This window comes from Anthonomus grandis, chromosome 5 (assembly GCF_022605725.1).
Source record: "Anthonomus grandis grandis chromosome 5, icAntGran1.3, whole genome shotgun sequence".
In the NCBI taxonomy this organism is placed as follows: domain Eukaryota; kingdom Metazoa; phylum Arthropoda; class Insecta; order Coleoptera; family Curculionidae; genus Anthonomus; species Anthonomus grandis.
The window spans coordinates 25,036,109-25,052,474 of record NC_065550.1 but is presented as its reverse complement, the minus strand read 5'-3'; the positions used below and the strand labels follow the sequence as shown (position 1 = coordinate 25,052,474).

The window sequence follows — 16,366 nt, the reverse complement described above, 5'->3', positions numbered from 1 at the left end:
TGCCATCTAATTAGCAGAAAATAAAAATCGAAGTATCTGCCAACAAGTATAGGTGAAGATCTCCAAACCAATCTTTAATCAGCTGTATCTTCAAAGAAATATACAGTCATTATACCCAATGAAGAGACTCTGCAGCGCACACACTGATGACATCAAATGACTAGGTAAACTGCATAGTCAGATTATCCACAACCAATCTTATAATGGAGAAAACAATTCGCTACCCCAACATATACCACCCGAAAATAGAGAAGCCTAATAACTGCCATCAGTTATCTAATCTACAAAAGGATCCGACTAAGATGTGCCTATTCCCAGACAAATACCCCTGGAAGAACCCACCTCTCATTGATGAGCCTCCTATTCAACTACCCCATCAAGCCATGGAACTGAATCTGTGAGGGAAGTTAAATTATAAACCACTCACCCTATATAAATATTGTTAACTTTTTTTACTTTCAGCCTAGTTTGCATTTCATTTTATCTTTTGTTGTATTCACTGTGCTTTTCGTTTTAGATCTCTTGAAGTTTATATGTATTTTACCTTATATTTCTAATAAATAAGTGTCTTTATAAGGGGATTTTAGTGCTATCGATTTTTAATTCGTGTTTTGTAAGTGAAAAACATCAACGATTAAAAAAATATCTAGCAGTTCTACCACAAACTTTAGGGGATTTTTTTAAACTAATTACAAACAAAAAATCCAAGATGCGAAATTAAACATCAAATTTTATATTTAATTTCTTACATGGTTTCAGTTAGATATAATTTTTGTTCAAATTGATAATATGAGACCAATAATATTTTTAATATATTATCTGAAACGTACCAATATTTGTAAATATAAAGAGTGGCTAACAGAGGTTATCTAAATCGGGGATTTCTAATTCTTGTATAAATGCCAAATTATCATTTATTTAAAAATATCAAAATCATTCTAATGTTGCGCAATAATGTTAGAACTTTCGAACGAGTTAATATCCCGAGATAATTTTTTTAATTATTATTTATTCATGTACCTAAAATTTCTCATCACCTTATAAATTTTGAACCAAATAGTAGTATAAAGGAAAAAATTAATGACTATATTAAAAATTACCTATTTTGACAATTTCAGTTTAGACTGATCAACAAAATATCCTAAACAAACTTCAACACGATAACTATTTTTCATAAACTATCTATGAATTAACATAAAATTTAAAAATTTTTGTATTAATATTCAATCGTGAATATGTGATTTCTAAAAAATTAAATTATAATAGTTGACTAAAGTATGAATTTCAAAAATTAGCCTTTTGCATTATCTTCTATAAGTTGAAAATACCCAGTTTTAACCGGACTACGAGTAGCAAATTGTTAATAGGGGTCAAATCAATACAACACATTAAAACTGGAATACGACAATCAATAACGATCTAACTTTTATTTATTAAATGTAAAATGCTAAAATGGGCTTTTTTTGGTATTCATTTGCATTAAATTACGTAGATATTATGTATGTTTATTATGTTAGTCTTATATTCTTTAGAAGTGAGTAAAACTGGAAGAGACAATTGAAAACACACATTTTCCGTAATACAATCAAAAATATTTAACTTTCGTATGCCACTTTTACTCCATTTCACTAGAATTGCAGGTTTTCAATAATTTGGCGTTTTGATCAATTAAGGGAATCACCCATTTTCCAAAAGAAAGCCACTAATTTCTTGAAAAAATTAATATTGATTATCTACAGTATCATGCATTTTGTATTAGTCACACGTTTCGCTTATTACGGCATCTTCAGACCACAAGAAGTCTTTTGCTAAACTTATGATGCTTTGATAGCTGAAACATATAACTAATAAAAAATTCTCGATACTGTGGATTTTGAATTTTAATTTTTTAAATAATTTTAATGGGTTATTAAAGTAAAATTGTCTTTCTTACCTTGGTACAGGTGTTTTCAGCCTTAAAGGCAGTGGCCTCAAATTCCAAAAATGTCTTACTCCTCCTAAAGCTCTTTCGGCACTATTTACCGTATTTTTGATCAACATGCCTACAGTCATCGGCCCTACGCCGCCCGGAACTGGAGTAATGTGAGATGCTACCTCTTTAACTTCGTCGTAGGCCACATCACCGACCAATTTTTGGCCGGATTTTTTGGTTGGATCTAGAATTTTGACAAAATATGTATATTACCTGTGTAGCAAAAAAAAACTTTTTTTTCAATAATTTTTGGTGAAAACTGATAAAAATTTAATCTTATTTACAAAATTTAATAAACCTAAAGGGTTTACCGCCTATACTTATACAGAATAAATGAGATAGATATTTATTTCATGCTAATAAAGTATATTTTACAGAAGCATACAATATCTGGACCACAAACTGGAATAGTGGGGTTTTACACAAATACTATACATATACAGAATATCTAAACATCACACATCACAACAGTTTATAATAAAATATTTACAAATCAATTAAAATGTATGCATAAGACCAACATGAATTCTAAAGTAAAATTTGTCTAAATTCGCACATGTTTTTTTTAACTTATAAGTAGTATTGCCCGTTTCACAAAGAAATTATATCAAGTTAATACGTCATTATATATCCGATCTCCAGATTAAATTCATATAAGCATACAAAAACTTATTAATATATTGGGCAGTAGAAAATAAATTATTATTTTATTCTTTCATACAAAATGATTCCAAAACCATGATATCAGGTTTCTGGAGAAAAATTCTTAAAAACCTGGAAACCATTTAAAAAAAAATTAAATCCCTGGAAGATTTCATAAAATCTCCAAAATTTTTTGGATAACATTCAAAATTCCTGTAAGAGCTTGAAAAATATTTAAATATATCAGCTAGCAACTCTCCTTTTTTCAATAGTATTCATATTTGTAATAACGTTTCATTCTTTTAATAATTCAGCTTAAAGGCAGCAAAACACAAAGACATTAATAATCTAATATCTATTGGCAACTTGTAAATCCTTAATATAGATAAGATAATAGTGATTCAGAAAAAATTGAAAACTTCTATAAACTCTGATATATGCGACTACTATATTTTTACCAATCCTTGCAAGATTGTTATGAACGCCATTATATAAAGTATAATTATCCAGGCTATCCCACGACGAACTGCAGAAAAATCTATACACAGATTTTATGTATAATATTCTAAAGGCTAAGCGCTACACAACAGCCAGGAAACGAGAACGGGAAGAGAGTTACAAGACATTACTTATAATATACCCATGCACAACGGCTTCCGAAGAACGTGAATAATCCCTGGAACGGTAACGAGAAAGTTGGCCAAGTTTCAACTTAAATAAATAAATTTTAACTTGCATCACAAGATACCAATAAAACCATACTGAAATGATGTTTGTAATTAGAATATTGGGAACATGCTTCCTCTCAATAGCTCTCAGGGTATTTGGAAAATCCCATCTGTTATAGAATTGGGTACCAAGGGCAGTCCAGTGATTTTTAGTTAGTGTTTTTAAAAAACGTGCTGTGAATAAACTAAAAAGTGATAATACCTGAACGGTTCTGTTTACGACGTGAAAAGTGGAAATGGTCACGTACACAGTGTGAACAACCAAGATTATTTACAAGACAAGAGGTATTTTTTTCTGTTTTAAATTTGGAACGTAACTATTGGATCTTGCAACTTTAAATGCCCATTGGCTTCATTTTACTAAATTTGATGAATTATAATTTAGACGATAAAATTTAGATACATAATTATTTACTACATAATTATGATATGTGTCTATTATATTTTTGGCAAATTAAAAGTGTCGTGGGTAGGCCTTCGATATGTATTTAATATCATATATGTAAATATCACGCAAGTGTTCTATATGGTACGTATTGAAAATTGTTCTTTGTTTTTTCTTTTTCGAAATGCGCTTCAATTTTATTTAGGATTGTGAGTAGACAATATATGGGTAAAGATGTAAAATATAATGAACTTATTGTGTACGTTTCTAAGTTAGATTTTTTCAACATCGGTTTAATTTTTTTCTCTTCTTTTTTTGACAGTTTGTCTACACAATTTAGCTTATATATGCAATATCTGAAAATTAATATAAATGTAATATTCAATGGAATGGGAAAGAAAGTGGAATAATTCTGGTCTAATTGAAAATTTTATTTGAGATGAAGTTTTCTTTACATATATTTTGACTTTTCATTAATGTGAAATTTTCATTTATAATAGATGATTTGGGTAAAAATAAATATATAAAATATTGACTAGAGTTTTTTTATAATTAGTTTTTGTTTTGTTCTTTTTAAATTTTTTTTGTTATTATTCTTTTAATGAATAATTCCTGTGGTCACTAATATAACGACCTATATTAACGATAATTTTCTCCTTTATTTTCTTAAAATGTGTAGTTATAAAAATTTTACCATTGTGCTACTTTCTTCTTATTGTATTTAAAGTCTTATGGTCGGTTTTATAATCGTAATTATTCTATATAATACTTAATTAAATTTTGTTTTTATCTTTAAATTGTATTTATTTTGTGAATAAAGAATCCTCGTTTACGTTCTTCTTCCTGTTCTTGTTCCAGGACAATTGTGGGGAGAAAGCGGACTTTCCGGAGTCCAACCATTTTAAATTTTATGTAAAACATTACGTTTGCATGCCTATACGTAACCATTAATTTTTTTAAAACAAAAGCTTCTAATACGAATTGCTGTGATGAGAAAAACCTAAAAACTCGATAAAGATATCTTGCACAAATGTAATAGTTTTCAAAATATCGTCGATTTTATATATTGTTTTAATAACTATGATAGCTCATCAGGAGAACGTGCTGGGACAACAGGGCATAGCATAGGCTATACCCTCAGAAGTTTACTAAATAAATAAAATGGTTGTGTGACATTTCTATCTCTATAAACAATTTTACGAAGTCCAAATCATTTTGGCATTCATTTAAAGAAATAATTAATTTTGTTCCATTTTTTAGAGACCCATGACCATGAATGCGTGATAAAATGTGCCGGCACTATCTAAGTTATATTTCTTACAAAAGCAGTGGTATTGCACAGATTGTTAACGATGTGTTATGTAATCTTATAAAAGTTTGAGACTCAGTTGATCAAATGTATGATGGTTTAAAAACATTACATACTCTGAGAGTCATAATCGAAGACCTTTAAAAAAATGAGAATTTATATGAATGAACCCGAATAAATCCTCAAAAAGGCAAGAAATCTATTTGAAAATCCCTATAATCTTTTGATGCTTTTACTAAATTCGGTAAAATAAATAACAATAATACTATTAAATAATAATCACAAATTAAAAAAAAAACAAAAATTAAATATAAGGACTTTTGTATAGGTTTAATAATGTTATTTATAAGTTTTAAGGCTTCAAAACATATAAGAAAAGATATCTGTTAGATTCACTTCATTTATCAATTAATTCAATTTATTTAAGAAAGACAAAACAATATTTACCTTTTTGAGCCATATTAACAAATTAAATCAATAAAAAAACTCGTTTAAACACAATAAGCCTGCCTAATTATGATTATGTGTTCTCCGTACGACCTCGAAGGTAAAACTGCCACTGAACAGTCGTTCTTCCACCAGATTTAAATTACTTTACAATGGCATGTGTACGGTAATCGTGGGGACTGATTACAGTTTAATTATGATAATATAGACTGTCTCGATGAAAAATATTATTAAGTTATCGGAATGACTGATAAAGAATTTTCATGTATTTCGTGTAATTTAATTTAGTTTTTCGAACAGGTTGCACCTTCATAATTGTAAAATGCTGAAGCAAGAAATTTAAAGAGAGTAATGATAAAAAAGCCATAAATAAAAGTAAAAATTATATGTATTTATTATATTTCGACACTCTGTAAAGTAATAATGTAAAAATTAAAGCAATGTAGCAATTTTCATAACAAGTTTTACCATGGTGCATTGGGCATATATTTAAATCCTAAGGTGAATATTTGCTTTTAGTTTCTTTGAAGTATTTGATAGTTATAGTTATTTTTAAACTATTATTATTCTATAACTAACGATAGAAAAATAATAATTTATATGGGAAGTTTTATGAATAATAAATATACCTGGGTCAAAGCATCAACTATTTAGTGAAAGGAGCATATTGTTGGAAATATATATTTCGTGAATATTAAAAATGGACCACGAAAATGTCCAAAATTAGTTTTAATAACCATATTTTTTTTATCATTTAAACTAATATGATTAAATGCGTTTAAGTGCCTATCAAACATTTATAAATACGAAAAAGTTGCCGAAGGCTATCTAAAACGAAGCAAAATGATGTTTTATCCAGTAACGTTTATTGATAATAATTGTATTAATAAACAAGAATATTAGAACCAGAATGTTATGAAAAAACTAAGAAACAAGAAAAAAGTTTAATTATGCCTATTATCCAGTTTTGTAAATATGTTTTGTATCTAAATCGGAAGCTTTATTTACAATTTTGGAGAGTTTCTTAGAATAAAACCATTGATTAGAAACTAAATATTTGTATAGAACACTATAAACATAGAAGATCTTTTTGAATAAAAAGCAGTATTTTCAAAAATAAGGAAAAATAGATCAACCCATATTTATATAATGAGAAAAAGTTAAACAACAGATTACAAAGAAATAAAAAATTGGCATATTTATTTCCGTCTAGATATATTATAAAAATATGATAAATTTAAATAAATAATTTATTTTTTCTTTATATTTTAAATATCAAGTTTAATATTTTTGTATAAAGTTAAAATGCAGCAAAAGAGCTAATTTATTTTGATTGCTTTCCAGGAATTTAGGGAATTTTTCCATTTTATTCCAGGCATTGGACTGACATATTTTTTTTTTATTTTCTCCAGGAATTTAATGAAAACGGGGGATTATGGGCTTCTGGACTCATTTTAAGTGTCTTCCAAGAATTTGACATCATCTATATATCTTTCAGGCCTGAAAAATTGTTTTTTATGTTTTGTAGGAACTTGGGTATATATTCAATTTTATTCCACAAATCTGACATAGTTTCTTTGTCTTCCAGGCCTCCGAAATGATTTTTTATGCTCAACAGGAATTTGGAAACACTTTTCATTTTAAGCCAGGAATCTGACGTATTTTCTTGTCTTTCAGGTCTTGTAAATCTAATAAGTTTACGTCGATTTTTTATTTTGAGAGAACCACCGATTGATGATTTTGGGAGAACGGTTAGTGGTGCCAACATCTTTAATTTATTATTGAATTCCTTGGAAAAAAAAATAGTTATATAGAAAGAATATATAGAATAAGTAATATTATATATTATATAGAAAGAAAAAAGAATTTATATGAATTATAACTTCATAATATGAAATAAAATAATTCCCGTGGATCCCACAAAAAGTCTATTTTAACACAGTCCGTAACGGACACAATTATGCCATCCTGTACATTAAAATTGCTTATGTATGTGCTGATAATCGGAATATTTCATTTTATGCTTAGTTTACATTTTTAGTCTAAAAATCTAGTTATAATTTAAAATATAGCATCATCATATGGGTGAGTTATATAATAATAATAATAATAATAATAATAATAATAATAATAATAATAATAATAATAATAATAATAATAATAATAGACGGTTTATATTTCCTCATAAGATATTACATATCCTCACTCATAGATATAAATAAGTTTACAATATAAATACAAAGAAAAAAAAATCCATCAGTGTGTATTAATTCAGCATGTAACTGTAAAGAGGAAATAAAGGTCACGTTTCAGCTACCCTCAGAAGAAGGAGCTGTTAGGACCTTGAATATTACACTATTACATAAACACTATTACTGAATATTACATAATTTAAAAAAAAAAGTCACGAACCGCATTATAAACTGTACGAAGCATGCCCTACATCCATAACTAACCGAAAAGAAAAGAACTCTAAATTATCCTAGCTTACTTATTATTTACTAATAGGAGGCAGGAAAGGAGGGACGAGGGGGACAGGTATATTGACTATATTTCTGTTGTAGACTCTTATAGTAGAGAAAAATATACATATAAAAATTAATATTTCCAAACGCGCGCCAGATCCAAACACGGAATCCCGACACAAAAGAGAGCAGAACCAGGGCGACTGATTTACCAGATATGTCAGTAACAAGAAATAACATAAATTATTTCAATACATTAAATATTATTTTGGTTAGATGAAAGAACCACTTTTATTGATTTTTTAAAAGCCGATGTAGATTTAGAAAAAATCCCAAATTTTGTATTTATTAATTTTGGATACAATATTATAAGAAAATAACTTTTTAAAAATTTCTTTCTATGTAAAGGTATAGATAGACAAAAGGTCATGTCTGCGAATTTTATATTGTGAACGTTAGTACGATATCTGAGCTTATTATAGACATATGATGGTGCTTTAAATTTCATTATTTTATAAAAAAAGCATATGGAGTGCAACGCTCGGCGATTTAACATATTAAGCCATTTAAGATCAACTAATTTATGTGATACCCTTTCCCTACGTCTAATTCCACAAATAAACCTTATGCACGAGTTCTGTAATTTTTGAATTCTTGCAAGGTTAGCGCAGTCTAAAAATGGTCCATATGCTGTATCTGCATAATTAAAATGGGATAGAATTAACGAGTCGCGTAAATTTTTTTTTGTTTCTTTTAACAAATAAGATCTATGCTTGTAAAGTTTTTTCAGCATTGAAAATTCTTTCTTAAGACAACTTGTAATATGATCTGTGAACTTTAGCTTGACGTCTATCATTAGGCCTAGAGTTTTAGTTGAGACATGAAAGGGGATAAGTTCTCCATTAAGAATTAGTTGGAAATGATCCAAAACCGCCCTTCTGCTATTATCACCACAAAATAACATTGCCACGCTCTTGGCTGGATTCAATATAAGAGAATGATCTGTCGAGACTCTATTTACTAGAGCAAGGTCAGCATTCAAACAAAAATTAGCTCTTTCAATATTACTAGCATTAAATGACAAATATAATTGTGTGTCGTCGGCGTAGAGGTGGTATTTACAGAATTGCAATTTATCCATAAAAGCAGACGTAAAAATGCTATACAACAAAGGCCCCAGAATGCTACCCTGTGGGACGCCAGACCTTACTATTGCCACCCTAGACTTATCTTCTCCAATTAAAACTCGTTGTGTTCTATCACTTAAAAAAGATAAAATTAATTTAGTAGCTGTAGTATTAAAACCGAAATAATGTAAAATATTAATCAAAAGTTCGTGATTTAGCATATCAAATGCTTTAGAGTAATCAAGCAGTATTAAAATCATTGCATCACCCTTGTCCAAACTGGCGACAACCTCATCAGTGACGTCAGTAAGAGCGGTAACACAGCTAAATCCCTTTCGAAATCCCGACTGTTTTTGTAATATAATATTCTTATCAGTAACATAGGCGGTAATTTGTTTTTCCATTACTTTTTCCAAGATTTTTGAAAGGGCTGGTAAAATTGAAATTGATCTAAGTTCGCCAAAATTTAAGGGATTATTATTTTTAGGAAGTGGCAAAATAAAAGCAGACTTCCAAGATTTTGGAAAGTACGAGTTAGTATTGAAGTAGAAATTGAAGGTTTCGTTTGTCGGAGGAGTAATATTAGAAGTTAAATAATTGAACCAGTCGTTAAATTCATCGACTTTTTTTAGATGTTTGGGAATTTGTCTAATTTGTAATTTATTATATTCAACTTATAAAGCTCCTTCCATTTGTCTCGAGTAGTGCAGTTTTGAAATTTGTTATTTAAATAAGCCTTTTTTTCATTACGTACGGCGGTGGTGGTAAAATTTCTTAGCTGCTTATAATAGTTCCAATGTTCCAAATTTCTTGTTTTTCGAAAGCGCATTAAAGCCCGATTTCTGTGTTGCTTCATTATTTTTATATTATCAGTAATCCAAGGACAGTAAGGTCTATTTTTACAAGTTTTAACAGTAAGAGGTGCGTGAATATCTAGTATAAGTGTCTTTAAACATTGACAAAAATTCACTATAATTTCTCCTTTAAATAACTCCAACTATAATTATTTCATTCTCAATCTTTACTTTAACCCATAAATGCTCGATTGCATCAGCACACTCGCGGTATATAATTGAGTAATTTAATGTGTTGTGGATATATAAACCAACCCCACCACCTCTAGTGTGTCGATCTTGCCTTTCAAAGTTGTAGTTTTCAATAAAAGTAGCCTGATCGTCAATGCCCTGAAAGAACCAGCTCTCCGTTATGCCAATAACACCGTAGTCCTGGCCCGCCACATGATTCTTAAGAATATCAAAGTTATTAAGAAGTGATCTGACATTACCATGAGCACACAACATGAAATCAACAAATTATAATATAAGTTATAAGAAGGTGGTAAGAAAAGGATATGACATGACTTATAGAAATCTGGCAATAGATTAATATAATGTTTTGAAAGTAAAATTTCAAAGAGAGATACTTGTACTACATATACAGTGACATTCAAATATTTAATATTAGAAATCTTTAGGCCTTTTTTCATCAATAACATACTTGACAAAAATTCAAAAATTTTTAAATTTTGGGTGGTGTCTCACATTTCCACTCAAAAATGATTAAAATTTGCTAAAAATTTCAGAATAAGCATATTTAAAATGTATGCCACTGAGATATTATACCATGTAAGCAGGGTAAATAATTTGTAATATATTATTGTCTATTGTTTATAATAATTGTATGTAATAATTAAAATATTGTATATAATATATATTTTAAGCTTTTATCGTTTTATGAAAACAGTTTTCAAGGATTTTGATGAAACTGGATTTTTTGTTAAAAGTTAGGAGTTTCTTTAGGGTAAAAGTCCACAAAACCTAAATGGTGTCTAACCCTTACAAATTGCAGATTATTTTACAGAAAGGTTTAGATAGTATTTACTGCAAGATAACAAGATCTTGATTTTAAAATTAAAGCTTGTCGGAGCGACTTATAAATAACCTAAAAGCAATATTCAAAATTAAATAGTGCTCACCTGGAAGACTATTAATTCCACAATCAATGACCACAGCTCCAGGTTTCACCCAGTCTTTCTTCACAAAATGGGCTCTACCGATGGCGACTACCAAAATATCAGCTTGCTGACACTAAAAACATAAAAAAACTTTATACCCACTAGAAAACAAAACAATAATGCTTAGGCTAATAAAATAGTAAGCCATATCGCAGCAATAAATATTGAATTTTTTTTTATTAATTACTGCCTGATAGGATGCCTTGAACCTATTGGGTTAACTGGTAAATTACAAAATAGAATCTAATTTGCAATCGATATAATTTTCGTAAAAGCATTAAGGACGCTACTAAAATTGACATTTTTAGGCTTTAAAAATAATACATTATATCAGGGTGTATACAGTGCATTTTTTTTTTATCTCGGGTCATAGGGTTTTACGTGTAATATTTTCAACACCATGTTAGAACCTGTTATATTTAATCGGTAGGATTGAAACTTGGAACAAGTGAAGTTTAAGTTAACAGACTTTAAAAAATACCATTATTTTGCAAAAAAATTTGCGAGAAACCTATTTAAAATACGTTTTTCTGATGAAAAAGTTTGCTTTTTCTGCACCTCGTAACCTTCATTACCTTTACACTTCAAAGCAGGTAGACAACTTTAGTGTTATCCATTTTAAATTACTGTTTTATCGTTTATTATCCTTGTCTTGATAAAATAACCCAGCAGAAAGTGCAACGTGTACGAAATACGCGCGTATCAATGGCATTGGCTAAAAATGTCATTTCTTTTCCAAAAGTTTCATTTTCTTACATTTATGTATTGGGTATATCAAAACCAAAAGCCAAATTATTTGTTATAAAAACTCCAAGAAATGCGATTCATGATAGATAATATATAAGACATAAGACATAAGACTTCACATCATAACACAGCTCTTTTCTCTTATAATCGACTTAGACCTAATTTTTTAATTCCAATATCTCACTTTACAAATGATTATAAAACTTTGTTGACTTGGAGGAACAATTGCACAATTAGTTTTTTTTTCTCTGCAGATTTACAAATGTATTTAATATTTTTTTTTTTAAATTTTCTAAGTGTTCTTAATAAAGTCCCGGTCGATAGATGCAAGGAAATTATTTAACGATACAAAATCACCACTTTTGAAGTCGAAAAACTTTACTGAATATTTCAGAGACCTTGACATATATGGTACTGAAAAGACACATTCATACGGAGTGTGTCGAGAGCCAGTGACCGGCAATAAAAAATCATCCGCCAATCCAGAAGATTATTAGATTAATATTAGAAAAACAAAGATCAAGAAATGTGCCTTCCGGATTTGGTAGCTGAGACATTTCTTTACCATCTAAGTAATTAAATACCTGTCCAAGCAGTGAAGCTGGTGCGACATTCGAACACCCATCCGAAAAGGTAATTTTAAGATTTTGATTTTCATTAAACCAAGTGCAGCCAGGTAGGTTAAATTCTCCTGCAATACTAAATAAGCAATTCGGATGGGCTTCAAAGATCTCCAGTACTGTATCACAGAAAGCACTATATTGACCCATATCAGATTTTGGCGGCAGGTAAACCACACCAAAAACAATATTCTTAAGATTAAGTTGTACAGAAACAAAAACTTGCTCTAACGATGAACAAGAGTGTTTAATTAATCGCGGTTTTAACTCCTTCCTCACAGCGAGTAAAACACCCCCACCATCCCTCTTAGCATTTGGTAAATATCAATAATTTTTTTACTTTTGGTCTAAAAATAAAATTTGAAGTAATTTAATAACATCGCTATCAGTTTTTCAAGTCGCATTTTCAAAATATTAAGAAAAACCTAGGAACAAAATTTTAGTTTTTTTTTCGCACCCTTGAAGTACTTGCTTAATTAATGAAAAATAAAATTGTAAGCAAAAGTTATTGTATAATATTTTTGTTATATTTACAATAGGCGACATATTAAACTTGCTGTCGCTCGGTCATACGCTACTTTAAATATAAACAATTAATTACTTTTGATTAAAAGCCACAAAATTTTCAACAATTTTACTTGGAATTTAATTGTCTATCGATGAGTTATCTTTAGTAGAGGTTTTTGACGACATTCTTGACTTACAGAGCAAGACTTCTGCGGGACCGGATGGCATACCCAGCTTGCTACTTCGTGAATGTGTTTGTACTCTGTCGAAGCCTATTTGCACTTTATTCAATCTGTCTTTTGTCGGGAGTATTTCCTTCTTTTTAAAAGAATTCGTATATTACGCCGATATTTAAGTCTGGCAATACTAGTGATGTCAGTAATTATCGGGGAGTTTGTATACAGTCAACCTTGCCTAAACTTTTGGATGCACTTGTAACCAAGCAATTGTCATGGCAATGTAAAAGCCTTATTATTAACAGTCAACATGGTTTCCAAAAAGGTCGTTCCACTGTTACTAACTTAATATGTTATGAAGATTATTTGTTTAATGCTTTTGGTAAGGGTTCACAAGTTGATGCTGTTTATACGGATTTTTTGAAGGCGTTCTACTGGCAAAGCTCCAAGCTTTGCGTTTTGGATCAAATGTTGTTTGTTGGCTAAGGGACTATCTACTGGGTAGATCGCAATGTATACGGCTTAATAACTTCTTATCTAGCAGCTTTTCTGTGCCATCTGGCGTTCCTCAGGGATCACATGTGGGTCCGTTGCTTGTTACTATCTTTGTTAATGATATAGGATTATTTGTAAGACATTGTGAATTTTTATTATTTGCTGATGACTTGAAATTGTTTTTGTCTATTGATTCTAATGTTCAATGTCAATTGTTACAGGATGACTTGCATAATCTCTATGAATGGTGCAACCTTAATGGTTTAGATTGTGAAGTGTTATTCAATAACTTTTGGAAGAATTCGCAATCTTACATTGTTTGATTATAGTATAGGTTCCACTATTTTAAAAAGGGTAACGGAAGTTAGGGATCTCGGAGTAATTTTCGATTCTAAGTTGATATTTTTGTCTCATGCTGAAAAGTTAGTTCAGAAAGCGTATAGAAATCTAGGGTTTATAACTAGATGCAGTCAAGACTTCTCATGCTCTGTCTATAAAGTTCTGTACTGTTCGTTATTCCGTTCTGGTTTGGAGTATGCTAGTCCCGTATGGTCTCCATTTTATAAGTCGCATATTGAAAATATTGAGGAAGTCCAAAATAAATTCTTAAGAAATTGTTCTTTTAAACTTAAGGTTCCATTAGCTGGTCATACTGATTACAAGTCGGTCATGTCAGTTCTCTCTTTGGACTCACTTGAGTTAAGGCGTAATAATTCAGACTTGTGTTTTATTTTTAAATTAATATCTGGCATGACTGATTGTGATTATCTTTTAAAAAATAGGCTGATTAAATAGACTAGACTGAAAAAACTCTTCTATGTAGATTTTGATAGTAGTTCTTATGGACAGCATAATCCTATAACTAGAATGCAACGTTCTTTCGATAGGTATAGTCTTGACTTGCACGTTTCTTTTAGCAGTTTTAGGAGTTCTCTTAAATTAATTGATTAATTAGTGACTCGCTACTTTAACAGGTTTCTTTAAATTAATTTGTAACTTTGATTGATTTATGTCTTACTATTATCTAGCTTAACTTGTATTATTATTAGTATCTTTTGTGTTATTTTATTTTTGTAAAATTGGTGGATACCGTTAAATAAAAAAATAAATAAATAAATAAATAAATTTAAAGTAGAAAGTGACCGAACGACAAAAGGTTTAATATGTCGATTATTTTTAACGTAAGAAAAAAATTATATTGATGACATTTGTCTAGAATTTTATAATTTATTAATTGATGGAAAAAAATAATTAGCTAAAATTAAAAACTATAACAGTAGGTAGTAGTGCTAGGTATGATCCTCTCAAGGCTTAGAAGGTCGGAAGTTATTTTTTTTTACCGTATTTGAGAATACAAAATCGTGTGAAATAAATTTGCATGTTTCAAGGTCACGCGAAGGTCAAATTCGCGAATAATAAAAATTTAAAAACCCCAAAGATGTATGATATGAGATGTGATATTAAAAATGTTTTTTAAGGTCATTTCAAAGATAAGATGTGATTGAATTTGACTTTGAGACCTTCATGAGCCCTTGACAGGCGTCTTTGGTAAAATTGTGCGTACCTTTCAAACCCGATATAAGAAATAATAGCTTCCATAAAAAAAAATCACCTAAACCTTTAAATTGCCTTGAAAATCCCCTTTTCAAAAAGTGGCGGGAGTGTATGCATTCACCCACTATGTCTATAATGCTTTCTCTGAAACGTTTTTTTCATATATGGGCGACCCTCTATAAAATTTAGTAAGAAAGTATAGTAAATATAGAAAATTGCATCAATAACAAAAAAAACAGCATAAAAAGCTCAGTATATTGGAAATAAAGCATTTTCTCTCTGAATTAACTACCTGGAATGTATGCTTCTGCCACTATCCACATTACGATTTTCAAAATACCTTTCTAAATCAATTATTTCATTTCTTAAAAAAAAACCCCAAGTAATTAAACTACCTTCCCCAACAAAACCGAAATTACCTTCTCTTTCAAATTTTTCGTTTTTGAATGACACACCGTCACTGTCGCGTGATGCCATTTTAACAGCTCAGCTGCGGGTGTTCCGACTATTTTACTTCTGCCCAAAACGACCACATCTGCGCCCTCTATTTGTACTCCAGACTTTTTAATTAGCTCCAGACAACCTACCGGAGTGCAGGGAAGGAACCCGGACAAATCCCCTATTGCTAGTTTTCCTTCATTTATTGTATGTAAACTGTAAATGAGGAGATATTATAGAGGATATTATGAATTTTGGTGATAACATTACCCATCAACATCTTTTGAAGGGGAAACGGAGTCAGTCACAAGATGCGAGTCAATTTTGTTATCAGAGTCTAAAGGCATTTGGATAATTATACCATGAACTTTTGGGTCATTGTTTAAATTTTGTATTTCATTTAATAACTGAAACAAAAATTATAAGAACAAGACATGATGGTAAATTTACAGTTTTACCTCATCTTGAGTGGTGCTTTTAGGCATTTTAATGTGATGGGCGTGAGCTCCAACTTCTGCAGCAGCTTGAATCTTCATTCTGATGTAAACATTTGAATCTTCCCTGCCTCCCACTTGGACTATGGCTAGCTGCGGCAAGTATCCTGGTATTTTTGACTTGATTCTTTCCACATCACATTTTAGTTTGGCTTTTATTTCTCTAAAATATAAATAATTTCAGGTTTTTCTGTAATCATTGATAAAAGCCAATATTAGTACTTCAACAAGAACATCAATTAAAAT

General features: G+C 29.9%; 1 protein-coding gene across 1 annotated transcript in view; it reads right to left on the bottom strand.

Moving 5' to 3' along the window:
• LOC126735876 (C-1-tetrahydrofolate synthase, cytoplasmic) overlaps positions 1-16,366 on the bottom strand; it is a 32,365-nt gene that overhangs the window by 12,514 nt on the left and 3,485 nt on the right. Inside the window, exons 3-7 of the mRNA XM_050439969.1 lie at positions 16,085-16,283; positions 15,897-16,033; positions 15,608-15,842; positions 11,051-11,162; positions 1,934-2,156 (exon numbers count right to left, since the gene is read on the bottom strand). Of these exons, the coding sequence (XP_050295926.1) occupies positions 1,934-2,156; positions 11,051-11,162; positions 15,608-15,842; positions 15,897-16,033; positions 16,085-16,283 (906 nt within the window). The remainder of the gene's footprint in view (positions 1-1,933; positions 2,157-11,050; positions 11,163-15,607; positions 15,843-15,896; positions 16,034-16,084; positions 16,284-16,366) is intronic.